The sequence below is a fragment of the Heterocephalus glaber genome, unplaced genomic scaffold (genome assembly GCF_053883595.1).
Source record: "Heterocephalus glaber isolate CG9 unplaced genomic scaffold, H.glaber_assembly_v1.0 deba00001472, whole genome shotgun sequence".
NCBI classification, from domain to species: domain Eukaryota; kingdom Metazoa; phylum Chordata; class Mammalia; order Rodentia; family Bathyergidae; genus Heterocephalus; species Heterocephalus glaber.
Genome location: NW_028258315.1, coordinates 69,109,816 through 69,136,500, shown reverse-complemented (window position 1 = coordinate 69,136,500; position 26,685 = coordinate 69,109,816). Strand labels below are relative to the sequence as shown.

Here is a 26,685-nt window from a genome sequence, read left to right as displayed (position 1 = left end):
CCTCTCTTGTGATAATAAACCCACTCCCACAATAACATTAATCAACTGGATTAAGCTTCCGACACATGAACTTTGGGGGATACATATAAAAAATAGTACCTGTGGGACACTGGGGACAAGTATTTCGGTGAAGCAACAAGAAGGAACTTCTTGCCAGGTATGGTGACACACATCTGCACTCCCAGCACTCAGGAAGCTGAGGCAGGAGGATTGCCACAAGTTCAAAGCCAGCCTGAACTACATATATAGACACTGTCTCAAAAAAAAAGAACTTCTTGCAGGTATTCATAATATTCTATGGTCAGATAAGAGGTTTGTATTATCCAGGTGTAGGTATATGTTAAAATTCATGAAATGGTCCTCTAAAGATTTGTACATTTCATTGTACATACAGTTTCTCTTTTTTTTGCGGGGGGGGGGGTATCGAACTTGGGATCTTGCACTTGTGAGGCAGGCGCTGGAACCACTGGGCTAAATCCCCAGCCCCATATATATTAATCTCTAGATAATGATATGGATACTAAAATATCTTGGGGAGGGGAAGGCACTAACGTTTATAAATTAGTTTGAAATGCATCCAAAAATAAGATGGATAGTACTAAATTAAGTGGTAGAATTGGGATAGCAGGATCTTCCAACCTTCTAGATGTCTGAAAAATTTTCCTAGTAAATCACTGACAAAAGTAGAAAAGTGAATGGATGAAATAAATTATAATTATGTGGCATAGGTACTATAAATATACATGTGCACATATATATGTTCATGTTGTGTACAAACACACATGCACAATAAAATGGTATGCTGGGCTGGGGATTTAACTCAGTGGCACCCCACCTGCCTCAAAAGCGCAAGGTCCTGAGTTCAATCCCCAGTACCAAAAGTATGCAGCTCTTGAGACTAACGAGGTACTATGGAAATATCTTCAAGACATGCAGGGTGAAAAGAGAAGAGATGGAAGTGTTTCCAAAAATATACTTATATCAGCTGCAGTTCTATGAAGAGTCTTAAACAAATTCAATACACTTTGTGTTGAGTGTCTCAAACTCATACCCCTTGTCTTTTTGTATTCCTGCCTCAATGCCAAGGACACAGGTGCCCAGGAGTGCTGGGAGATTCGTGCCTCTGGAAGCAACTCTCAACCAACAGGGACAAAAAGGGTGAATGACTGCATTTTCCTCTTTTTCAGGCAATTCTGGGAGCAGTTTGTGTACTTTTCCAAAAAACTTTCAGCAGAATGATGTCCCTGCTGCCCAGAGTGATAACCATGCTATGTAATCTTTTTATTTTTCTTCCAGTGTTGGGGATTGAATATAGGGATTCCCACAGGCTAGGCAAGCACTCTACACTGAGATAAATACCTTACAATTAAAAATTTTAAATTTTAAGATCTTGTCAAGTTGCCCAGGCTGGTCTTGAACTTGCCATTCATTCCTTTTCCTCTGCCTCCTACATAGCTGAGATTACAGACATGCACCACCATGCCTAGATGCTACACATTCTTATTCAGGTTTTTCCTTCTTTCCACCTGTCCTTCATTCCTGTGCTCTTGGATGGCCTCTCAAGGCACCTGCATCCAAGCTGTTTCATGTTCTGTTTCCAGAAGAGCCCAAATTAAGATAAGTGGTAACAGGAATGGTCTAAACACTGGATGTGGGCCTCCCCCTGTATTTCATATATATGCATGCCTAGAATCCTACAGATAGTGGTTGGTGGCTGGAAATACCTCAAAACAAATACTGAGTACCTCACCTTTGTAGGACAGGGAGGAGATCCAGATAAAAGCAGAAGGGTTGACATGTGCTTTACCACTCTTAGATTACTGGTAACTAAGGACTGTGAGGTTGGCTTGCTTTGTTAACAGATTGGAAGCTTGTCTTGTTGTTTTTGAGAAAGGTTATCACTATATATTCCAGGCTGGCCTTGAACTTGAGGGAATCCTTCCACCTCAGCCTCCAGACTGCTGGGATTATAGGCAGCTCAGGTTTGGAAGCTTTGAAGAAAGAGATTGACAGGCTCAGGTCAGCCATGCACTCAAGACATTCTGGGAATGCCAGAGACCTTGGTGCCAATGTGCACAGAGACCCACATCTCCCGACAAGAAAACTAAGGCCCAGGACTTAAGCATGAAAGGCCACCAGGAATGGATTTTGAAGGAGCAGATTACAATACTGGACAGGCGAAGTTACTGGAATGGTCTATTCTCCCATGACTCATGTGATATCATCTTGGTAACAGCTGCTGAATTCCATTCCTATGTTGGTAGGGTGGCTCCCTGGAACCTTGACATGATACTGGTCTATAGGAAAAGAAGATGCTAAGGCTGCCTTGGCATCTGCATTCCAAGGAAGGTATGGGATGGCTCAAGAATGTGGGTATGTAAAATTGTGACCAGAGAACCTGCCATCTGACTATACGTGCCAAGAGAACCCAAACTGCACTCCTTTCAGTAAGGAATGCACTGGTGAGGAGGGCCCTGGCACTCCTGAGGAGCCTCCTGGTGCCATCTACTCTATAGGCAAAGGAAGACAGAAGGTGCTGCTGTGACCCTAGGTACCTATTACCACTGAGGATGATGAGATCCTGGGGTAATCAAGGAGGGACCTCTATAACCATCAGTAGCTGGTAAGGATAACTGTCACACTGACCAGCAGGACCAGGTAGTAACAAGTGGTGGCCTTAGGCAATGGCTCGTAAACCGCAGCACTCCCATGAAGTGAGATGGCTGTGGAATCAGTAAGGGTACTACCCGACATGTTTAATAAGATTTTAAAAATCAACAGCTTGTGAGCAAAAGGCTGATGCCAGTAATCCCAGCACTGTGGGAAACTGACACAGGAAGATAACATGTTCAAGCCCAGCCTGGGAAACATAGCAAGACTCTCCCTCAAAATATTTATTAATGTGATTTTTTTTCCAGCACCAGGGATTGAACTCAGGACCTTGTGTTGCCAGGAAGGTGTGGTGCCACTGAGCTACATCCTGGCCCTCTCCCTCAAAAAAAAAATTTTTTTTTTTGGTACCGGGGATTGAACTCGGGACCTTGTGCTTGCAAGGCAGGGAGCAGAACCACTGAACTAAATCCCTGCCCCCCCCCAAAATATTTTTTTTAACTTTTTTTTTAAATTTTGGTACCAGGGATCAAACTCGGGACCTTGTGCCTGCGAGGCAGGTGGCAGAACCACTAAGCTAAATCCCCAGCCCTAAAAAATTTTTTTTCTTAAAGGACAAAGAATATAGCTCAGTCCAAAGGCTCTGGGTTCAATTCTTAGTACTGGGGGGTGGGGGGAAGCTGACTCCAATCATTCGCAGTGGAAAATTATGCCTTCATCCAGTTCCTGGCTTTGAGCCAGTTCTCTGACATACACCCAAACTGGGTGAAAGAATCCTCTTGAGAAAGTACCCTCCGTCCTCAAAGGACTAACATCTAGAATATATGAAGAACTCAAAAAAATTAGACCCCCCAAATTTAAAGACCCAATCCAAAAATGGGCGTCTAAAATGAAGACATTTTGCAGATGAAGTACAAACAGCAAATAAATATACGAAAAAAATGCTCAATATCACTGGTCATTTGAGAAATGCAAATTAAAACAGCACTAAGAATCCATCTCACCCCAGAAAGAATGGCTATCATCAAGAAATCAACCAATAACAAATGCTGGTGAGGCTATAGGGAAAAAAGAACCCTTCTCCACTGTTGGTAGGAGTGTAGACTGGTGCAACTACTGTGGAAATCAGTATGGAGATTCTTCAAAAAACTAAAACTAGAGGTCCCATTTGACACAGCTCTTCCTCTTCTACGTATCTTCCTAAAAGAGTTAAAAGCATCATACCACAGTGATACATGTACACTCTTGTTTATAGCAGCACAATTTATAATAGCTAAATCTTAGAAACACCCCATATGCCCATCAAAAGATGAGTGGATAAATAAAATGTGTTATTTACATACAATGGAGCACTACTCTGCCACATGTGGTGCTGGGGATGGAACTCAGGACCTTGCACTTGTGAGGCAGGCTCGGTGCCACTGAGCTAAATCCCTGGCCCCACAATCTTAAGTGAAATAAATCAGATATACAAGTTTAAATATTGTGTTGTTTCTTTTGTGTGAGAGACCTAAAGAATAAATAAGTGTAACAGGGGATTGATATTAGGAAGTAGGAAGAATGTGTTCAAATGGGAAGGGGAACAAGGGAGAGGGGAGGGGGCAGGGAAGGAAGAGAAAAAGAATGGACGGAAGAAAATGGAACAAAGCTTTTGTAAATTCAGAAGGGAAGACAGGTTGAAGGGAGGGGTGGGGAACGGGGAAAAAGAGAATTAAGATATATCATGTACAAGTACAAATTCCCTATGATGAGTGTGATCAATACGTATGACAAATATGTACTAATAAAAAAATAAAGTTAAAAAACAAGAAGGTAGGGCCGGAGATTTAGCTCAGTGGTTCCGCCGCCTGCCTCACAAGTGCAAGGTCCCGAGTTTGACCCCCGGTACCCCCCCAAAACAAAAAAACAATAAAGTACCCTAAAATGCCATCCCAGGTGCAAACAATAAATATTTCTCCAATCGAAAGGCAGCACAGCCCAGCCGGGGGTGGGGTTGCGGGTGCGGTCCGGAGCCCCTCAGCCGGCTGGGCCTAGCCCGAGCAGCCTGTCCCCGGGCTGGCGTGAGTGGCTGCCCGGCCTCCCCACACCCCGGGCCGGCCGGGGCCCATGCAGCGGGTGCTCCTGCTGTGAGAAGCCCCGCCCCGGCTGGGCTCCAGCGCCGTCCTTCCCTCCCTTCCTCGAGCTTCTGGGTCCCCTCCCCCGAGATACCGGCACCATGTCCAGTGCCCGGACCCCCCTGCCCACTCTGAACGAGAGGGACACGGAGCAGCCTACCTTGGGACACCTTGATTCCAAGCCCAGCAGTAAGTCCAACATGCTGCAGGGTCGCAACTCAGCCACTTCTGCTGATAAGCAGCCCCATATTGGCAACTACCGGCTCCTCAAGACCATTGGCAAGGGTAACTTCACCATGGTGAAGTTGGCCAGGCACATTCTGCCTGGGAAAGAGGTAGCTGTGAAGATCATTGACAAGACTCAACTGAACTCTTCCAGTGTCCAGAAACTATTCCATGAAGTAAGAATAATGAAGTTTTGGAATCATCCCAACATAGTTAAGTTATTTGAGGTGACTGAGACTGAGAAGATGCTCTACCTTGTCATGGAATATGCCAGTGGTGGAGAAGTGTTTGATTACCTAGTGGCTCATGGCAGGATGAAAGAAAAAGGCTCAAGCCAAATTCCGCCAGATAGTGTCTGCTGTCCAATACTGTCACCAGAAATTCATTGTTCAGAGAGACCTAAAGGCAGAAAACCTGCTCTTGGATGCTGATATGAACATCAAGATTGTGGACTTTGGCTTCAGCAATGAATTTACCTTTGGGAACAAGCTGGATACCTTCTGTGGCAGTCCCCCTTATGCTGCCCCAGAACTGTTTCAGGGCAAAAAGTATGATGGCCCTGAGGTGGATGTGTGGAGCCTGGAAGTCATCCTCTACACCCTGGTCAGCGGATCCCTGCCTTTTGATGGACAGAACCTCAAGGAGCTATGGGAGCAAGTACTGAGGGGAAAATACCATATTCCGTTCTACATGTCCACAGACTGTGAAAACCTGCTTAAGAAATTTCTCATTCTTAATCCCAGCAAGAGAGGCACTTTAGAGCAAATTATGAAAGACCGGTGGATGAACGTGGGGCATGAAGATGATGAACTAAAGCCTTATGTGGAGTCACTCCCTGACTATAAGGATCCCCGGCGGACACAGTTGATGGTGTCCATGGGCTACACACGGGAAGAGATCCAGGACTCACTAGTGGGCCAGAGGTACAATGAGGTGATGGCTACCTATCTGCTCCTGGGCTACAAGAGTTCAGAGCTGGAAAGTGACACCATCACCTTGAAGCCCAGCCTTCAGCTGACCTGACCAATAGCAGTGCCCCATCCCCATCCCACAAAGTATAGCGCAGTGTCTCAGCCAACCCCAAGCGGCGATGCTTCAGTGACCAGGCTGGCCCAGCCATTCCCACCTCTAATTCGTACTCTAAGAAGACTCAGAGTAAAAACACAGAAAATAAGCAGCCTGAGGAGGACCGGGAGGCAGGGCAGAAGGCCAGCAGCACTGCCAAACTGCCTGCCAGCCCCCTGCCCAGCCTGGAGAGGAAGAAGACCACTCCTACCCCCTCCACGAACAGTGTCCTCTCCACCAGCACAAACAGAAACAGGAACTCCCCACTTTTGGAGAGGACCAGCCTTGGCCAGGCCTCCATCCAGAACGGCAAAGACAGCACAGCCCCCCAGCGTGTCCCTGTCGCCTCCCCCTCTGCCTACAACATCAGCAGCAGTGGTGGACCCCTAGACCGAACTAATTTCCCCAGGGATGTGTCCAGTCCAAGCACCTTCCATGCTGGGCAGCTCTGATAGGTGTGGGACCAGCAGAATTTGCCCTACGGTGTGACCCCAGCCTCTCCCCCTGGCCACAGCCAGGGCTGGCGGGGCGCCTCTGGAAGCATCTTCAGCAAGTTCACCTCCAAGTTTGTGCATAGGAACCTGAATGAACCTGAAAGCAAAGACCGAGTGGAGATGCTCAGACCTCACGTGGTGGGCAGTGGAGGCAATGACAAAGAAAAAGAAGAATTTCAGGAGGCCAAGCCACGCTCACTATGCTTTACATGGAGTATGAAGACCACAGGCTCCATGGAGCCCAATGAGATGATGCGGGAGATCCGCAAGGTGCTGGATGCGAACAGCTGTCAGAGCGAGCTGCATGAGAAGTACATGCTGCTGTGCATGCACTGCACACCAGGCCACAAGAACTTCATGCAGTGGGAGATGGAGATGTGCAAACTGCCACGGCTCTCACTCAATAGTGTTTGGTTTAAGCGGATATCGGGCACCTCCATGGCCTTCAAAAAAGCCAATGAACTGTGAAGCTTTAACAGGCTGCCTGGAGGGGGGCAGCAGAGGCAGCCCAGCTGGACTTGGCTGCTGGGGCTGGCCACTGCACCTCACCTAGGCGAGACTGCAGCAATGAATTGGTGTGTCTCCCCTGCTGGCACTTGTCGCCTCCCTGGTCTTTCTCTGTTTTTCTTCCATGTTTGTGGAGGACAGGAGATGGCTCTCCTCCACCTCACATTTACCCTGGCCCAGAAAGTGCCCCTTCCCCTCTCTCCTGCAGGAGGCAAAGGAAGGGGAGGGGGCGGGGGGGGCAGGGCTCCCCCTCGATACTGGAGCTGCACAGAGTATTTCGCCTAAACCAAGAAATTTTTTATTACCAAAAAGAAAAAAGAAAAAAAAAATTCCTCCAATGCCCCCCACAGTGGGATCCAGGGTGCCTGTGTCCTATGGAAATAGATTTTACAAATCCAGAACTTCTGGGCTGGGGATTTAGCTCAGTGGTGCTGCTGCTTGCCTCTCAAGCTCGAGGGCCCAAGTTCCATACCCAGTACAAAAAAAAATCCAGAACTTTTGAGTAAAAGGCTGATGCCTTCTGAGGTCTATTCGATGCAGTCTGAGCTGACACCAGTACCAAGTGTGTGAAATACCATTCCTCTCCTTATCACTTAGAAGTTTGGGGATAAAGGGACCCTTGGTCCAAGTCCTTCTTCCATTGGGTCCAACAAGTCTATTGTTATTTCCCTAGTCCTGAGTGCAAACTGGGATGATCTGAATTAGCCACCAGAATTCTCACTATGAGTGAGAGTCTTGTTTGTGTTGTTCTATTTTGTTTGCATTACTAGGAACTGAATCTAGCACCTTCACACTGAGCTACCTCGGTATTCATTCATTCACTCATTTACAGCGGTACCTTGGTTCACAAATGCTTTTGTTTGCAAACAATTTGGTTTGCAAACAGAAACATTTGGCAAAACACTTTTTTTGTTAGCAAACTCTGCATTGGGTGACAAACACAATCCAGGCCATCTTTCCCATGCAAGCACAAAAGTAGCTATCTTTTCCAAAATCGTAGAACAAATTAAGTTTGTGAATCGAGGTACCACTGTGTTTATTTAAATTTTGGAACACAATCTTACTAAATTGTCCTTCCTGGGCTCAAACTTGAAATCCTCCTGCCTCAGCCTCCCAGAGCACTGGGATTACAGGTTATGTGCCACCACACCCTGCTATGAGCAAAAGCCTTTATGAGTCAAGTGGAAATTCTGGAACTGGCCACTCCTCAATTCCTCGCAAGATAAATCTTAAGCAAGGCCATAATCCTTCTGGAATTGCAGCTATTAATAACTCTTCCATCAAGATTTAAAGGTCACTCTCACCATATCTCCATTCAAATCACCTGTGAGCCCTGAAAGACTAAGGTTCAAGACAGTGGGCCACTAAATTACCCAGTCATAGCTTTGATGGCAGGTACCAGTGGGCATGGGATTATTACTGCACCAGAGAATACAGCCTCCAGCACTTGGTCTGTGGCTAGTGTTCTAATCTTTTCAAATACTACAGATACAAAGGATCAAAGGCAGTTTGTCCCTGGGTGAACAGGACAGCAGAAAGAACACTCTCCCTTGCCCCAGGGCTATGTTCACTGCCCAGCTCTGTCACATGGGAGACCCCAACTGTCTTCCTGGTCTGAAAAATGAAGGACACCATGTTATTTGGACCAGGGGAGCAGGCACAAGTCTCTGAAATTGAAATCTGGAAAAGCAGCACAAGAGGGATCCATAATAATAGCTGCAGAGACAGCATCACAAGGGACAACTTGCAACTGCTGACTGTTCTGGCCAACACGTGCGGGGAAATGCACCTCAGGAATCCAAAGTGACATCTCAATGTTTAAGGCCTGAGAAGATCTACCCTAAAAAGACAGCTTCTTTTGAGCTTCCTGGCACCACTGACAGAAGTCAGGTGATCAAGAAATGTGGAAGAAGTAGGAGGAGGTTGCTTTCAAAGTTTATTCCCCCAAAACACAACCCAACATTGTACCTGTGTGCAGATTCTGCCCCTTTTCAAAGAAATGGTACTGGGATGGAATACTGAAGCAATATACTTTTATTTCACTCTTACAGGGGAATGGTAGCATCAGTACTTACACTGTGTGGGGTCACAGAAAACTTACTAAAAAAGCAATTCCAAGAAAAACAAAACTCATACTTTTTTGAGGCCCCTTGTATACACACATAACAACATATACTGGAGAGAAAAAACAGCAGTAATAACAAAACACTCCTGGACTAAAAATACATCAAGGACCTACTACTGACCAGTGTGATTCTTTAAAAAGTTATTTATTTCAGTGGTAAACAAGCATCTCTTTAAGAGTACTAAACATAAGTAACATGAATATCACCTAAATTTCCTAATCATCAGGACTAAAAATATTTATACTTTCATTACATGTGCACATCCCTTGACTTGAGTAAAGAAATAAAAGCAGCTCAGTGATATCACAGGTTATGTGTCAAGCTGATTCTGTGAAGAGGATTCCGCTTTGGGTCCCTCAGAATAACTGGCAAGGACCTACTCAATGGGTCTCCATCCCTGGCACCCTAAACACCCTTTCAACTCACCCAGAAGCCCAGGAGACTGGGGAGTCTCTACATGAGTTACTCAGCTCCAGGGTGGCAGAGACCCAACCCTCTTCCTCTATGAGCACCCTAGGGCTAAGGCAAGAGGAATGAGAAGGGCCAGAAGGGACACACACATGGGCTTCTCAGACTCCTCACTTCACAGATCAAAGAAGAAAATGTCAGGGACCATCAAACATGCTTTTATCATGCCTGAGCTAAGAGCCTTTGCAGTAATAACTGTTATGGATGCACAATCACATCAGATGACCCCGGGGAATGATGACAATCAATGGTGAGGAACTTGTGGATGATTTGCTCTAGCTCACATGTTCTACTAATTTTAATTTTTTACTCATGACTGATTTGTGCCAAAAATATTTTTTCCATGTTCCAAAAGACTGAGTAAAAGAGATGAATTATGATGTAAGACAAGGGAAAATGGCAGAATGAAGGAGAAATAAACAGCTTTAGATTGGTTCCCAATCCTCCTGGGTTTATGGACATTTATAAATTCAATTCTGCCCTTTATCTTAGAATAAAGATAAGTGCACAGTTTGAAGAAAACAAAATAAAATTTGGAAATATAAAGCAATTCTTTTTTTTTTTTTTTGATAGGGTTCACTATGTAGCCCTGGCTGGCCTTGAACTCATGATCTTCTTGCCTTAGCATCCCATGTAGCTGGGATTACAGGTGTCCACCAGCTGACAAAATTATTAAAAATTTAAAATAAACACCTAACTTTCCACATGAAAAAAACTGTTTCAAGTGAATCTGAAATAATATTTTGTCTTTACCTTGGGATAAAAGTTCAGCTTGAATTGCATGTAGGCAAAAAATAAACTACATCCAATAGACATCATCTTAGTAATAACACTGGTATTATTATTTATTTACTTTTTGGTACCGAGGATTGAACTTGGGACCTTGCGCTTGCGAGGCAGGCAGCGGAACCACTGAGCTAAATCCATGGCCCTTATGATATACTATGTAGTAGGATAAAGCAAATGAGTAATTACAATAAGCTATCAGGGAATTTTTTTTTAAGCTTCAGTGTAACCAGGTGTGGTGGCACACACCTATAATTCCAGAACTCAAGAGGCTGAGGCAGGAGGGTTGTTCTTGAGTTTGAAGCCAGCCTAGACTATACAGTGAGTTCAAGGCCAGCTTGAACTACATAGCGAGACCCTGTCTCAGAAAAACAAACAAAAACAAACAAGCAAAAACTTCAGTGGAAAAGACAAAGTGAAAGAAAATAAAGTGAAAATCCTGTAATCACAGGGTATAAAAAAAATCTACAAAAGTATTTTATTTCCTACAAATACATACTGAAAAACAGCTAAGAAATGACACTAATCAAAAACAATCATCTAAGCAATCTAACCTAGTAGCAATTTAAACCAGGTGCTAATCTAGCATCTAAATTATGGTGTTTAAACAGTTCTCACTGAAAGTAACTAGTATTGCTTCTTCAAGAAATTGAGACTGTGGCAGGGTATATACAAAATAAGCTCAAAAAATATGATCAGATCAAAATAATATAGAAACTAATTTGAAGTGGCTCCAATTGGCCAAAGATGGGGTATTTTGAACATCAAGATTTATTATTTCAGGGTCGGGGATTTAGCTCAGTGGCACTGTGCCTGCCTTGCAAGCCCAAGGTCCTAAGTTCGATTCCTCGAACCAGGAAAGAAAAAGTTTGATCATTTCAGGGCCTGGGATGTAGTTCAGTGGCACCGTGCCTGCCTGACAAGCCCGAGGTCCTCAGTTTGATCCCCGGTACCAAAAACAAACAAACAAACAAACAAAGACTTATCATCTCAATTAACTAAAAAAATTACATACATAAAAATATCCAGATTCATAATAATATTCCCATTCATGCAAAAGAAAAGTTTTCTGGTCATCCTGGGAGGTTTCTAGGGAACCAATTCACAATTCTAACAACTAATCAATTAAGTGAAATAATCTAGCATCTGTCTTGACTTTACTACAGACTTTTTTTAGAGTAGCCAACCGACAAGGGGACTTCTTACAAGAACAACCACAATGAGTAAATACAGAAGGGTGGAATTAAAGTTACCATTTTGTGGGGTGGGGATTTAGCTCAGTGGTTCTGGCACCTGCCACACAAGCACAAGGTCCAGAGTTCGATCTCCAGTACCAAAAAACAAAACAAAACAAAAACCAAAAAAACCCCATTTTGTGATTCCTAGTGAAATGATAACCTCAGGCAACAATCATCAATGACTGCTGAACCATTAGACAAAAAGATAATGAGGAAATTTCTAGGGAAGGGATCACACTGGTAACACATGGGCCCACAGCTCAATCTTAGCATCTTTGAGCCAATGATGTCTTCCCACCAAAAAAGAGGAAAACTTGAATCTAAATCTATCCACCCTGTAGTTCTAACCTATTACAGAGCAGTAGATCTACCAGTCCGCAAGGAATATGAGGGATAGTAGAACATGTTAAACACCACCACAAATCCAAAATCCAAAAGAGTCTAAGACATACAACCCAGAGAATTTAAACAAGTAAATGCTATACAATACAGGTGGAGGGATGTCACATACTAAAGAAACTTAAGAAATATGTCACACAATATGCAGAACTTGTTTTTAGATCCTGATTCAAACAAAAGAATTATAAAGACATAATTCCTCAAGTAATTGGAAAAAGTACAAAGTAAATCCAGAACTAGCAGAAGATGTGAAATGAAAGATTAGAACAGAGATAAAATGGGAATAGAAAAAAACAGTAGACTATAAACCAAGAGTTGGAATTTTGAAAAAGATTTGACCTTTGGCTAAATTAACTATGAAAAAAGAGAATACTCAGATAACTAAAGCCAAAAGTGAGAGGGGAGATTACAACTGATGTCACAGAAATAAAAAGGTAGAAGACGTTACAGTTTGTGTCTAGATGTCCCCACAAAGTATCATCTAATCATAGGTGAGGCTTTCAGAGGTGGCTGAATCTAGAGTGTGTGGTGCTGGGATTAAGGGTCTGTGATTACTAAATCAGTTCACTGATTGGTTTAGCATCACCCTAATCTCTGTGGCCTAGATAGAGTATAAAAGGGGCAGAAAAAAGCTGGTAAGGTCCCTCACTTGCTTTGCTACCTTCTGCCCACCATGAGCTGTTTCTCCTCTGTGATGCCCCTCTGCCATGTCACCTGCCTTGGAGCCAGCCAACTATGGACTCAAACTTCTAGAAACTGTGAGCCAAATAAACCTTTCCTCCCTTAACTTTGGGTGTCGGGTATTTTGTCTTAGCAATGAGAAAAGTAACTAAGAAGAGAATACCATGAACAACTCTATGCTAAATGACTGAATCATGAAGAAACAGAAAATCTTAACACATCAATAACTAGGAAGGAGATTAAATCATTAGTCAAAACCTCAAAGAGGGGCTGAGGATTTAGCTCAGTGGCACTGCGCCTGCCTCGAAAGCACAAGGTCATGAGTTCGATCCCCAGTATTAAAAAAAACCTCAAAGAAAAACTCAGGAACAGGTATGGTGGCACATGTCTGTAATCACAGCACCTTGGGAGGGTAAGGTAGAAGGATCACAAGTTCAAGTCCTGCCTAGCCAACTCAGCAAGACCCTGTCTCAAAAATTAAAAATGTAATACAAAAAGATGTAGCTCAAAGGTAGAGTGCTCCGGCATTTGATCTCCTGGCACACACAAGAAAGAAAGAGAAGGCTGGCCCATCCAGGATCAAATGACTTCACAGGGAAATTCTACTAATCATTCAAATAAGAGTAACTCCAGGGTGCCAGGGATTTAGCTCACTGGTTCTGCCGCCTGCCTCACAAGCGAAAGGTCCTAAATTCGATCCCCGGTACACAAAAAAAAAAAAAGAAAAGAAAGAAAAGAGTAACTCCAATTTCTTTATACTCTCCCAAAAAATTAAAAGGAAAGAACACTTCCATGTTCATTCTATGAGGCCAATATTATCCTAATGCCAAAGCCAGATAAGAAAATGGCAGAACAATATCCCTGATGAATACTGACACAAAAATCCTCAACAAAATATTAGCAAAATAATTCAACAATACAGTAAAAACATTATACACCATGACCAAGTTGGGTTTACTCCTGGAAAGGTACAACACATGAAAGTCAGTAAGGCCAGGCACAGTGTCACACACATATAATCCCAGCACTCTGGGAGGCTGAGGCAGAAAGATTGTAAATTCAAGCCCAGTCCAGGCAATTTAATAAGTTAGTGAGACCTACTCTCAAATAAATAAATAAATAAATAAATAGGTCCGGGATGTAGCTCAGTACAAAGGCGCTGGGTTCAATCCCCAGTATACACATACAACCACACACACACACACACACACACACACACACACACACACCAGTGCAATCACATTAACAGAATGAAGAGCAAAAACCAAAATGGCAGAAAGAGCATTTGATAAGATTCAATACTCCTTTGTGATAAAAACATAGAAGACATAGAATAGAGGAAAACTATTTTGCCATAATAAAGGCCATATATGAAGAGCCTATAGCTTATGGTGAAAGACTGAAATCTTCCTTTAAGATCAGGAATGGGGCAAAGGATGCCTGCTTTTGCCACTTTCATTCAACCCAGTACAGGAAGTGCAATTCTAAGAACTAGACAAGAAAGAAATAAGAGGCATTCAAACTGTAAAGGAATAAAATGATCTAGCCAGGGATTTACCTCAGTGGTTCTGCTGCCTGCCTCGCAAGCAGAAGGACCCAAGTTCAATCCCCGGTACCAAAAAAAAAAAAAAAAAAAAAAGAAATAAGTTTAAAATGATCTCTTTGCAGGTGACATGGTTTTATGGAAAACTCTAAAGATTACACAGAAAGAAACTGTTAGAATAAATAAAGCAAAGTTGGAGCATACAAAATCAACACACAAAAATCAGCTGCATTTCTATATACTAACAATGAACAGACCTAAAAGGAAATTTAAAAAACAATTCTACAATGGTTTCGCCACCTGCTGTGCAAGCTCAAGGACCCGAGTTTGATTCCCGGTACAAAAAAAAAATTCCATTTACAAAGGCATCAAAAAGTGTAAAAACTTAGGAATTAACCTAACCAAGGAGGTGAAGGACACTGAAATCTATAAAACACTACTCCAATCTTCATGGATTAGAAAACTTAATATTGTATTATAAGATGTTCATACCCCTCAAAGCTATCTTCAGAGACAGTAACATGGTCCCTATTAAAATCATAAAGTCATTCATCCCACTGGGCATGGTGGTTTACACCTGTAATGTCAGACCCGAGGAGTCTGAGACAGGAAGATCACGAGTTCAAGGGAAGCCTGGGCTACATAGTAAGACCCTCTCTGGATGGAAAGGAAGAAGGGAGGGAAGTAGAGAAAAATTCCTGCTAATATTCAAACTCAAAAGACTCTGAATAGTCAAAACAGTATAGAAAAAGAACAAAGTCAGAAGACTCCTAAATCCTCATTTCCAAACATTTTACAAAGCTACAGTAATCAAAATGGCGTAATAATGGCATAAAGACAAATAGACCAATGGAACAAAATAGAAGGTACAGAAATAAACCCTCATGTACACAGTCAAATGACTTTTAATAACGATGCCAAGATTGCTCAATGGAGAAAGAACAGTCTCTTCAACACTAGTGCTGGGGAAACTGGATATCCACATGCAAAAGAATGTGGGTTAGGTGTGGTGCTGCACACCTATAATGAGGCAGGAGAATCACCATGAGTTCCAGGCCAGCCTGGGCCACATAGAGAGTTAAAGGCCAGCCTGCACTACAAAGGGAGACCCTGCCTTTAAAAAAAAAAAGGATGGGGCTGGGGATTTAGCTCAGTGGTTCTGTCGCCGGCCTCCCAAGTGCAAGGACCCAAGTTTGATCTCCGGTACCAAAAAAAAAAAAAAAAACAGAATGAAGAAGGACCCTTATCTTACATAATATACAATCAACTCAAGGAGTTGGGGATATAGCTCAGCAGCAGAACAGCTGTCTAACTGGCACAAGGCCTAGGGGCTTCAATCCCTAGCACCACACTCCCCAACCCAGAGGAATCCAAAGCAGACTAAAGACCTAAATGTTTTACCCAAAAGTATAAAATTCCTAGAAGAAAACATAAGGAAGGGCCGGGGATTTAGCTCAGTGGTTCCTGCGCCTGCTTTGCAACCCAAGTTCGATCCCTGGTACCAAAAAAAACAAAAACAAAACATAAGGAAAATACTCATTGAGTTTGACAAAGATTTCTTGGATGTGATGTCAAAAGCACACATGATAAAAAAAAAAAAAGATAAACTGGGCAGGGTGATACACTCCTATAATCCCAGTAACTCAGGAAGCTGAGGAAGGAGGATCTAAAGTTCAAGGCTAGCCTGAGCAATTTAGCCAAAATGTCTCACATTAAAAAAAAAAAATTCTTTTAAAGGGCCTGGGCCTGTAACTCAGTGGTAGAGTGCTTGTCTGGCATATGTCAGACCGTGGGTCCAATTCCCAGTACTATAAAAAAGAAATAAAGATAAACCAATGGAACAAATTTAAAAACTCTTATGCATCAAAAATCACAATTGACAGAGTGAAAAGGTAACCTATAAAATTGAAGAACATATCTTCAAATTATCTATCTGTTAATGAATTAATATTCAGAATATATGAAGAACTCCTACATCTCAACAATGACAACAACAACAAAAATCACATAATCTTATTTTTAAAAGCACAAAGGACTTGAACAGACATTTTTTCAAAGGTGGTAACAAATGGCCAATGAGCACAGAATAAAATGCTCAACATCACTCCTCTGAAAACCGCAAAGTACCAACCCAATCACATTAGCATGGCTATTATAAAAAGGTAAAAAAAAAACCAAACCCAAAACAGAAAGTAGCAAGTGTTGACAAGGATGTAGAAAAATTCACTTGTGCACTGCTGGCAAGATTGCAAAAACGGTGCAACTTCTATGGAAAACAGTATGGGCAGGGTCTTCAAAAGATTAAAAGTGAAACTATCATATCCAGTAAGATTCCACTGCAGGTTATGTATTCAAAAACATGAAAAGAACTGAACTCAATAGAAAATACAGTAGAAAAATCACTTCCACTGAGAGGTAGAAGATCTGGCTTCTGTCTCCAAATCTCCTGACCAATATTACCTGATATTAAAACCAGTTAGTTTTATTGGATATAATCATGACATACAGTTACGCTTTTTAATTTTATTTTATTTTTCTGTGCTGAGAAACGAACCTAGCACTTCTTGAAATTTTGTAACAATAGCATACTACACACATTATTAATTTTTAAAAAACATTACATGTCATTCTGTGTTTAACATTAAGAAACTGAAAATTCAAAGAATGATCAAGGGGGTGGAAAAGGAAGAAAGATGTGCTATGTACAATACCAATGCACCCAAGGAATGTGAACAGCATGTGCTGCACACATTTCCTAATTTAAAAAGAATGATCAAGCTTCAAGGACACAGTCTTCACCACTCCTCCCACAAGCATGAACAAAACAGTGTGACAATGGCAGTATAATAAAAGGATTAAGAACACTGAACCAGCTGGGTGCAATGGCACATGCCTATACTTGCAGGAGGCTATACTCTGGGAGGCCGAGACAGGAGGATGAAAAGTTCAAGTCCAGCCTGGGCAACTTAGCAAGATTCAAGATTTAAAAATGAGAGACCCGGGTTAGGAATTTAGCTCAGTAGTTCCACTGCCTGCCTCACAAGCACAAGGACCCGAGTTCGATCCCTGGTACCAAAAAAATAAAAATATAAAAACGAGAAAGGGCTAGGGATATAGCTCAGTGTGAATGCCCTGGATTTAAGAAAACACTGAACAGAGAGTACAGAGTGCCACAGGGAGCTGCTGACCAAGACACATCTAGACAGTAATGGAGAACTTTCTACTGGGAAAATACCTGCCCAGTCAGGGTATACAAATCAAGTATAAGAAGGTGTGGATCTTTCTCAATTATGTGGGATGGACCTACTTCCAGGGGTCAAGCAGATTCCAGAGTAAACAAAGGGTCCACAGAGCACAAAATGATGGCATCCAAAAGAAAATAAAGGCAATACAAGACAAAAAACAAAACAAAAACCACAGAAACAACAACAACAAAAACCTATGAAAGCTAATTACATCAAGCCCTGGACACTGATGAGAAAGATCCAGAAATCAAGTAGCAGTAAAATAATGGGTATAGTGGTTAAGTCAAATGCTACACTAAAACGTAGGAATGAAATGGCACCAACTAGCTTAGTATGGTGAAATCCAAAACAAAAAAGAATTGAAAAGGCAGTAAGAACAACTGCCAAGAATGCTGCTGGGTCACAAGAAGCATGTGGAAGGGTGGCCTTCCTGAGGATGGTTGGTGCCTGGAGATGGAGGTCAGCAAACTGGGCCCTGAGCTGCAACCCCTCCTAGAGTCCCATCATCCATAAAATGTTTTTTGCTTTTGTTTTTCTGAGACAAGGTCTTGCTATGCAGCCAAGCTGGCCTGGAACTTGTTTTCTTTTTGTGACAGGGTCTTGCTCTGTAGGTCAAGTGGACTTGAACTCACTATGGAGTCGAGGCTGGCTTCGAACTCATGATAATCCTCCAGCCTCAGCCTTCTAAGTGCTGAGATTATGAGTGTGGGCCATCATGCCTGGCACAAAAAGTGAATTTTTGAAAAGGCTCTCCAGGGTCACTTCCATTGCTCTCATTCTACACAGGGAGGAAAAAACGAGGATGCCATCAAAGCCTCAACTCAAAGACATTTCTTAGACTTGACTGGATGGCCTGTCAATACCCTGGCTACCCAGGAACAAAAAGGCATGGTCTCCTGGATCCCCCAAAACCCCAATACATACCAGGACCATAAAGAGAAAATGAATAAACTCCATCTTCCAGGCAGAGAATACACAAGGAGATAATGCAGGCAGAGGAAGGCAACCTCCTGACAGCTGGTGCCATGCAACTCCCTAAGCAACTCACTACCTGCTCAATTCCCCCGAGACTGGCTATTCCAGAAATTCCCAGGGCACCTGTCCCCAGCATAGTTCCTCAGCAGGCCCTATGTGGTAGTGAAAAATTAACCTAACACTGAGTGCGGGCTGTGTGCACTGCACCACCTGGAACTCACGCCTGTCTTACTATCCTCCCAAGAGAACAATCTTGAGATAGTTACAACTACTCCCACTTAATCAGTCCCATCTCAGGGCTGATGGAAGGAAGCCAAGGCTCTGTGAGGTCGTCACATACCCAATGCTGCCCCCCTACTAGAGAGCAGCAGGGTAAGGCCTTCAAGCAAAGGGGGTGTCTGTGTTTCCTGTTGGAAGGACTCAGTCCCAGGTCTAAAAAAAAATCATTTAGCAAGAAGTCAGTGCTGAGCCCAGGCCCTCAGTCTTCTCAGTAAGGCCTTTCCCTAGGGGTGCTTACTGGCAGCCCAAAGTCAAAGGCTCTTGTGCATTTTTCAAAAGCCAGGCCAACAGGTTTGGAGTCACTCCACAGCGTAACTCCTACCAGTTTTTCCATGGGTCCAAAAGCCAGTAAAAATGACCCTATCATTCTGGGTCTACCACCCCAAGGGCAGCTTTTATGGGGTAAAGCAGGTGGCTTGGACTTTACCCAGCAGGAAGGAGAGTTCCCTGGTTCCACAGCCAGGTCTCTGCAGGGAAGCCTGCAAGGGGCTCAATTTCCCCATAGGAAGACAGTGAACCTCAGCTTTTCACAAAAAACCAGACCCAAACCTGGGGTGAGAAGTTGAGGCTCCAGTTTTCCGACTCATCTTCAAATGTAGTAGGCAGCCTACAACTGAATCCAGACTCTGCTCCATGCAGCTATGGGTAAACTGAAGTCATTCTCAACTGACATTTTGAAAAAACAACAGATTCTAGGGCAGTGGTGGCGAACCTATGGTACATGTGCCACAGAGGGCTATTATCATTAAAAGTTCATCTAAACAGTTCACCATCACTGTTCTATGGCCTTGTCTGTCCTTTTTTTGTGGTTAACTGCAGTTGAATACTGTACTCATCTGTAACTAATAAAGCTATTTAACCATCAAAATGGAAAGAACTCTCAGTGGGAGGCAGAAGACCTGGATTCTAGCCCCAAATCTCCAATTCAGCTTGTTGAATTTTTAATTTGGTTTTGTTTGAGGCTCTGGGGATCAAACCCAGGGCCTCGTACATGCTAGGCAAGTGTTCTACCTCTAAGCTACACCCCTGCACTCCAACATACTTTATCCTGTTGCTCGGCCCCTGCTTCTCTCTGCCTTCACTTCTTTATCTCTCAACAGGGAAGGAGCCCATCCCTACACTTCTCACTCAAGTGTTACAGAAAATGAGAAGGGAAGCAAAACTTTGAGTTCTGCAGCAGCAGCACCACCACCCCCTGCCATAGTGCTCATTCTTTCTTCTCACACCAACCCCAGCCCAGCAGCATCTCAAGGCCCAAACAGGAGAGGCCTTGGGTTCAAGCAGGTTTTGCTGATTCCCTCAACAGAGGTAACTCCAACGGAACCAAGGAGGAAAACAAAAACTCTCCTCCAGCAGTGGAAGGGGCTTCTCATCTTGCTTGTTCTCCCACATCACCTAGAAACACCACTCCTTGTCCAGAAAGGCTCTGGATCAGCGATTCTGGAAACCACCTAAGCCCTAATGAGGGTTTAAGAACACCAAGAAGAGGGCTGGGGATGTAGCTCAGTGGCACAGAGCCTGCCTGGCAAGTGCAAGGCTCTGAGTTCAATTCCCAGTACCAAAAAAACCCCTCCAAAACACCAAGAAGTCAACACTCCTGCCACTTCCTGCCCTTGCATCCTAGAGCTGTCCCTTTGCAGCAACCCAATGCTGCGGTTCCTCCCCCCCGGCTCTGCAGGACACTTCACTCCACACCAGCTGGGAGATAATGTTTGTTCTCTTATATGTGGCTTGGTGGCCTCGCTGTTCATATCAGGATTTGTGACCAAGGGGGTGTCAGCAGGGCTGGGCAGGAGAGGCTGGGGAGGAGGTAAAGCAGGCAAATCACTCTCAAGAGGGATGGAAGGTGAAGGGCAGGGCAGGGCAGGGGCGCCGGGGCAGTGCTGGCTCAGGGAACACGCTGCAGGATGAGCTCTGTGATCTCCGCCCTGCTCCCCAGCCGCATGGGTATCCCGTAGTAGGCCGTGCCCGGGCTGACATATACAAATGTAGCCTGGGCCACTTGGTAGAGACCTACAAAGAAGGGGTTCAGGAGATAAGCTGCCACGTTCCATGGGAAGAGCTGCCCAGCGTGTGTGTGTCCCGAAAGGATCAAGTTAATATCTGGCCGCTCCTGAAGAGCTCTCTTGGCAGCCAGGGGCTGGTGGGCTAGCAAGATGGTGGTGTGGTCTGGGCTACAGCCCCCCAGGGCCTTGCCAAGGTCCATGCCATGGTCAGAGTACCGCAGGATGTCTGCTTCGATATCATCCACCCCTGCCAAGCAGATCCAGTCATCACCTTTCCCTTCACCACGTCGGGCACCTGGTGCAGAAATCTTTACGTTCTCATTGTGAAGAGGCCGGACATGCAGGGATTCCAGCAGGGCAAACCAGTTGGTGACATCTGATGTGTAGTACTCATGATTGCCTGTGACAAAGTAGGTGCCAAGGCGTGAATGAAGCTGGCCTAAGGGACCAACAGCCGTCCGCAGGACAGAGGCTTCCGAGTCAGAGAGGTCACCTACAATCACTGTGATGTCTGGTTCCAGCGCATTCACCATCCTCACAAACAGCTGCATCTTCGTCCTGCCCACGGTAGGCCCCAAGTGGATGTCTGAGAGGAGCGCAATCTTGAGGTTGTTCATAGAAGGCGGCAGCTGATGAATGGGCACCGCCACAGTTTTCACAGCTGGGGGCTGGGCAGCATTCAGAAGGCCCATCACGCTGAGCACGGTGGTCACCACCACCGCCAGGGCGGGCCTGAGCGCCAGCTCCTGTGACTTGTTGAGGCTGCCTACCACCCTACCTCTGCGCCAGGCCAAGAGCTGGTAGGCTTGCTCCAGCCCGCTGAGGATGAAGAGGAAGAATAGCATGATGACATAAGCACCCAGGCAGGAGTAGGCTGCCATGGAAAAGAGATAGGGTTCCTCAGCCACCAAAAAGAACATGGTGAAGAAACTAGAATGGGCCAGTGCCAGAAACACCATAACGGTCAGCTTCCAAAGCCAGAAACAGGTGGACTGCCCGGCCTGGGAGTGGCTGAGGTTGCTCACTGTGCTACGCCAAATGTAGAGGGAGCCAATGAGCATGAGTGAGTTAACAAAGAGGGTGAGCTGCAGGCGAAACAACCAACGCCAGGCCCTCAGGTCAAGAGTCTCTGCCAGATAGGAACGAGAGATGATCATAGACACGAAGACAGTGACTGCAGTCAGGGCAGCCTTCCAGCCCGGGGACAGCTGCCTGAAGAGCGCCATTTCCTCTGCTCCTAGAAGAGTCCCTGCCAGTTCTGTGGAGGTGGGCGGTGGAAGGCGAGTTCCTTAGAAAAACAGTGGCCAACAAGAGGCTTCCAGCTCAGCTCCGCCTGCAACCAGGAACCTGCATCAGCTTTGTGGGATAACAGAGCATCTTTGTCCTCATTCAAACACTTTTATTTTATTTTTGGTACCGGGGATCGAACTCGGGACCTTGCACTTTGGAGGCAGGCGGCAGAACCACTGAGCTAAATCCCCGGCCTTTGTCCTCATTCAAAACCCGAAGGCTGCTTACATCTGCCCAACCCACCTAGAAACCAAGCCACTGAAATATCAGTCACTGACTATACTCTATTAGTAAATGTCACCAGATGGTGACACGATGGATAGTTTTTCTTTCCATGTGTGTGGACTGAACTCAAATTCTTTGCACTGAGCTACATTCCCAACCCTTTTTTGTTTTTAATTTTTTATTTTGAGACAAGGTCTTGATAAGTTGCCCAGCCTAGGCTTGAAGTTACAGTCCCCCTGCCTCAGCATCCCAGAGTGCTAGGATTACGGGGACGTACCATCACACTTGACTACAGTTTTTCTTTTCTTATAGTGTCCTATAAGTTTCTTCACAATGAGCTGAATTTGACAATAAGAAAAACATTATTCTAAATCAGTAGTTCTCAGTGTGTAACCCAGGGAGACCCTCTCAGGGGTCCATTTAGTCAAAACTATTTTCCTAATAATACTAAGCTAGCAGTGTTTTTTCCATTCTCACTCCCTCTCATGCATACAGTGGACTTTTCCAGAGGCTTCCTGGCATGTGGTCTGGCAAGAGACTGAATGCAGAAGTAGATATAAAACTCTGTCTATTAAGACAGACACTATGTAAAACAATGCAACTCCAAGAAGAACTTTGGGAGAAATATGCTATTTTTCATTAAAATGTTTATTAACATGTAATAGGTATACTACTTCTTAAAGAAATTAATTTTATTTTAAAATTTTGTCTATTTAGGACAGTTAAAGATCGAGACCACTGTTCTAAATAAATTCAAACAGGAAAATAATGGTATCTTTCTTCACCTCTAGGCCCAGGAGGGACTCTGAGACCTCTAACAATTGCTGCAGTGCCAGCCTCCCCATGTGGGCTCAGACGGAACATTTCCCAACCACCTGAAGATGTCACATGAGATTGGACACCTATCACCCAAAGATCTGCTCTGTGGACCTGTTACTCAGCCATAACTCCTATGTCTTCCGCTTCCCCCTCAGATAACTGCTAAGATCTGCCTTCCCCTACTCGAGTCCCTTACCCTGTCAAATTCCTCTTTACCAGCAGCTCTGAGCTGGATAGTGTGGACTCCAGGCCTCCCAATCAAGAAAAATTTGTCTTAAAAACAAAACAAAACTAAAATGCGGGTAAGAAGAAGGTAACAGGAGGGAGAAGGAAATGTCATTTTCCCTCAAATGAAAACATTTTCAGCAGCTGCTTTCCAAATACAGTGGTGCCTCGGTTCACGAACCCAATTCTCTCCATGACTCTGGTCACAAACTGAACTGGACGAGAACCGAATCAAATTTCCCCATATTGAACCTAACCTTGATTTAGATTCGGTTCTCATCCAACCCGGTTTGCAACAAGAATCGTGGAAAGAATCAAGTTTAAAACTTTCAACCTGGAAGGCCAGGGATTTGGCTCAGTGGCACAGCGCCTGCCTTGCAAGCACGAGGTTCTGAATTCGATCCCAGGTATCGGGAAAAAAACCCCAAAACTTTCAACCTTGGTTTTCAATAGATTTTGTCATAGGTTGTCGATGGCCTTTCACCTAAAGGTGTATTTTATAAGTCAACGGGCTAGAATTCTGTCAGCTTGTACTTAAAACATGCCACAGACTCAGCCCATCTGAACCCAGGAGGAAACAAAGTTGATGTGTTGAACGTGCAGGGCGGCAAAAGCCACGTTCGACTGCGTCCTAGCTGCCCTTCCCGCAGGTGCGCGCCCCTCGCCTCGCCAGACCGCTCATCAGCGCTGATGCCCACCTGCAGCTGCTCTCTTCCCACCCTTAACCTGGCCCGCAAAACCTTAAAGAAAAAGCGCTTCAGAATGCAAAGAAAAAACAAGCCAAAAACAAAAACACAGGCGGCGGGGCCTGGCTAAAGGCGGACGAGATGTTTGAAAAAAGGGATCACCCCGAAGGAAAATCATCCAAGGTTTCCATCGCAGGGCCTCTCCGGACCCGGTTTTTCTCCTTCCGGAGCGCTCCGCAGAGCACGCGCTGGGGCGGGCAGTCACCCACGAACCAGGAATCCCCCTCCCGGAAAACCAAAGCTGGAAGGATCAGGCGCACCTCACCTGCCAACCTCGCGACGCAAAGGGAAACACAAGTCACGCGAAAGGTTGCTGGCGCCGAACACAACACAGTCCTGGGGATGCAGGAAGGACGCGCGCGCGCCCCGCCCCGCCCCCGACGGGACGCCCGGGCCACTGCCTGCGCGCCGCCGCCACCTGCGGGGCCCCGGGCGCGCGGAGTCTCGGACGCCCACCGTGCAGGGCCGCAAGGGGCCGCGGCCTCAGCTGGGGCTCCCTCCAGCCGGCCTCTACCAGTGCGTTCCCGCGTGGGGGCCCGCGCACTTACCCGGAAGCCGAGCGCAGAACCAAGAAGCAAGAGCTGAGCGAGGCTGTGGAGCGCGACCCCCAACGTGACCATCCTCCGGCCTCCGCGCTCCGCAGTGGGCGCCGGGGCAGCCGCCCGGCCTCCCTTAACTAAGGACCCGCGCCTGGCCCCGCCCCGCCCCGCCCCGGCCCTGGCTCCACCCCGGCCCTGGAGCCACCCTGCTTGGCCAGCTCTGGGGACCCTGGAGGCCGGTTCACACGCAGCCTTGTGACTGCAACGTAGGGTTATCTCGCTTCTGTCAGCGTCTTCGGGAGGGAAGACCTTTGGGAATGGAGATAGGGAGGCCCTGCAATCAGCTGCTTGGTAATGTGCACAGGGATTGGATTTGGACCAGGGGCTCCTTCAGCGTCGCTGGCTTGAGAGCACTGCTGGGGGAAGTTGACAATAGCTGAACCCAGACGCGCTGGATAGATTCAGCTTCACAGAACTCCAAAGCAGGGTTTCCCCAAGTGGTTCGTAGCCCAGCTGAATCCACAAGACGCAGAGCTTGTTAGAAATGCGAATTTTGCTGCCTCATCCCTCAAACCTTGAATCAGAAATTCTAAGGATGGAGCCCACCGATGGGTTACAAATGCTATAAACCCTCCAAGTTATTCCGATGCACACTCGAGTTTGAGAATCACGCTCTAGGTTACTAAATTTGGAAATGTGACTCACTGTGCCACAATTATTCCGAGTACTACCCCCCTGGGGCACCAGGCTCTGCAGCTTTTCTTTGTAGCGTTTTGAATGGATAAGAGCAGTAACACCTCCCACCTTTCAATTCTGTATTTAATCCTCTCAAGATCTCTGTGTTGCAGGTAGATCGGTCAAAGGAGTATCAGATTGTAGTATTTTCACATCGTGAGTTGTCGGGGCCTCCAGTATGAGCAGATTTTAGTCTACAGTTAACATTTTTTCCCTGGCTGAAAATTCCACTGTCTCCCACTGCACACGTTTCAGCTTTAATCAAAACGGAGGAAGGAAACTTTAGGTAGCTTGCTTTTAAATATATAAAGTTAAAATTTTGCAGCTTTATTGAGTTATAATTTACACACCATAAAATTCAATCATTTTAGATGTACTTTTTAATTTCTTATTTTGAATCTTATTAATGTCTTTGTAAATTTCTTATTTTGAAAAATAAACATGAAGCTGGGCGTGGTGGTGCATGACTGTAACCCAAGCACTGGGGAGGCTGAGGCAGAAGGATTGCTGCAAGTTCAAGACCAGCCTGAGCTACATAGTGAGTTCAAGGCCAGCCTGAACTACACAGGGAAACTTTGTCTCAATAAATAAATAAATAAATGTGTGATTAAATTACATTATTGACAAAAACTCTTCCCTGTCCTGACTTTAGTTGGGTTCCTATTATTGCAGATAGCTAAGTTAGGTAGAGAATGATAGTCAGGTAGAAAGGGACCAGGCTTATGCTATGCAGAGTCAGAACAGAGATGAGGCAAACCAGGCCTGTGATCAAGGCCTGAGTTGATAGAAACTACACAGGCCCCAAGATGGAGACACCATGGCTAGGCCTGTGAGCCTTCGCAGAAATACATGGTAGTCCAAAGCTGCACTGCAGCTAGCACCCTGAGGTCCAATAAGCCTGAACAATATAACAGACACGTAGAAACAACAGGGAGATTGGTGACCAGAACATTCTGACCCTGGCTCCTACTCCTTCCAGAAATGCCTTTGTTCTTCTCCACACTATGTACCCTTGCTGCGAACCTTGTTTCTCTATTAAATTAATATTAGCTAAGCAACTGGAATGTCAGCCTCTAGGTTCATTATAGTTTGGCCCAAGGCAACCTGTGGTGTGATTTTACTGTATTAAAAACCCCCTAGACAAAGAGCTTTGGTGGCAGCCTACTTCCAGGACCCCTCCTACCTCTCAGGAGCCTTCTCTTAATAAAATCTTTGTTATTCTTCACTTCCTTTGTCTTCAACACCAGTCTTCTGTGTCCTGAGACACAAATTCAGCACATCTAACAGGTTGGGAGTTACTTCCCTGTAACATTACAAGCCCTCTTCTCAACAAGTTCTCCAATTT

The 26,685-nt window shown here is 45.0% G+C and overlaps 2 protein-coding genes and 1 pseudogene across 7 annotated transcripts in view; 1 reads left to right on the top strand and 2 right to left on the bottom strand.

Annotated features, from left to right (window-relative positions):
* Glb1 (galactosidase beta 1) overlaps positions 1 to 24,749 on the bottom strand; it is a 144,389-nt gene extending 119,640 nt beyond the window's left edge. For 4 of the 5 annotated variants that reach the window (XR_015439519.1, XR_015439520.1, XM_021238708.2 and 1 more), the window contains exon 1: positions 24,615 to 24,749. Coding sequence is in view for 2 of the 5 variants with exons in the window: in XM_021238708.2 (XP_021094367.1) it covers positions 24,615 to 24,686 (72 nt within the window). In the remaining 3 variants the exon portion in view is untranslated. Of the gene's footprint in view, positions 1 to 24,331; positions 24,458 to 24,614 lie in introns of those variants that run through there. The other variant, XM_004857838.4, reaches the window with a different exon arrangement.
* LOC106010479 (serine/threonine-protein kinase MARK2 pseudogene) lies at positions 4,772 to 7,173 on the top strand (annotated as a pseudogene).
* Positions 16,765 to 24,753, bottom strand: Tmppe (transmembrane protein with metallophosphoesterase domain). 2 transcript variants are annotated; one of them, XM_004857841.3, is made up of 2 exons: positions 24,615 to 24,753; positions 16,765 to 22,094 (listed from the first exon to the last, which is right to left on the bottom strand). In XM_004857841.3, exon 2 carries the CDS (start codon positions 21,985 to 21,987, stop codon positions 20,644 to 20,646), a length of 1,344 nt encoding a protein of 447 aa, XP_004857898.1. In that variant the 5' UTR covers positions 21,988 to 22,094; positions 24,615 to 24,753; the 3' UTR covers positions 16,765 to 20,643. The 2 variants fall into 2 exon arrangements, with proteins under 2 accessions (XP_004857898.1, XP_004857897.1); XM_004857840.4 differs by lacking the exon at positions 24,615 to 24,753 and adding an exon at positions 24,332 to 24,432.
* Between the last annotated feature and the right edge of the window lie 1,932 nt (positions 24,754 to 26,685).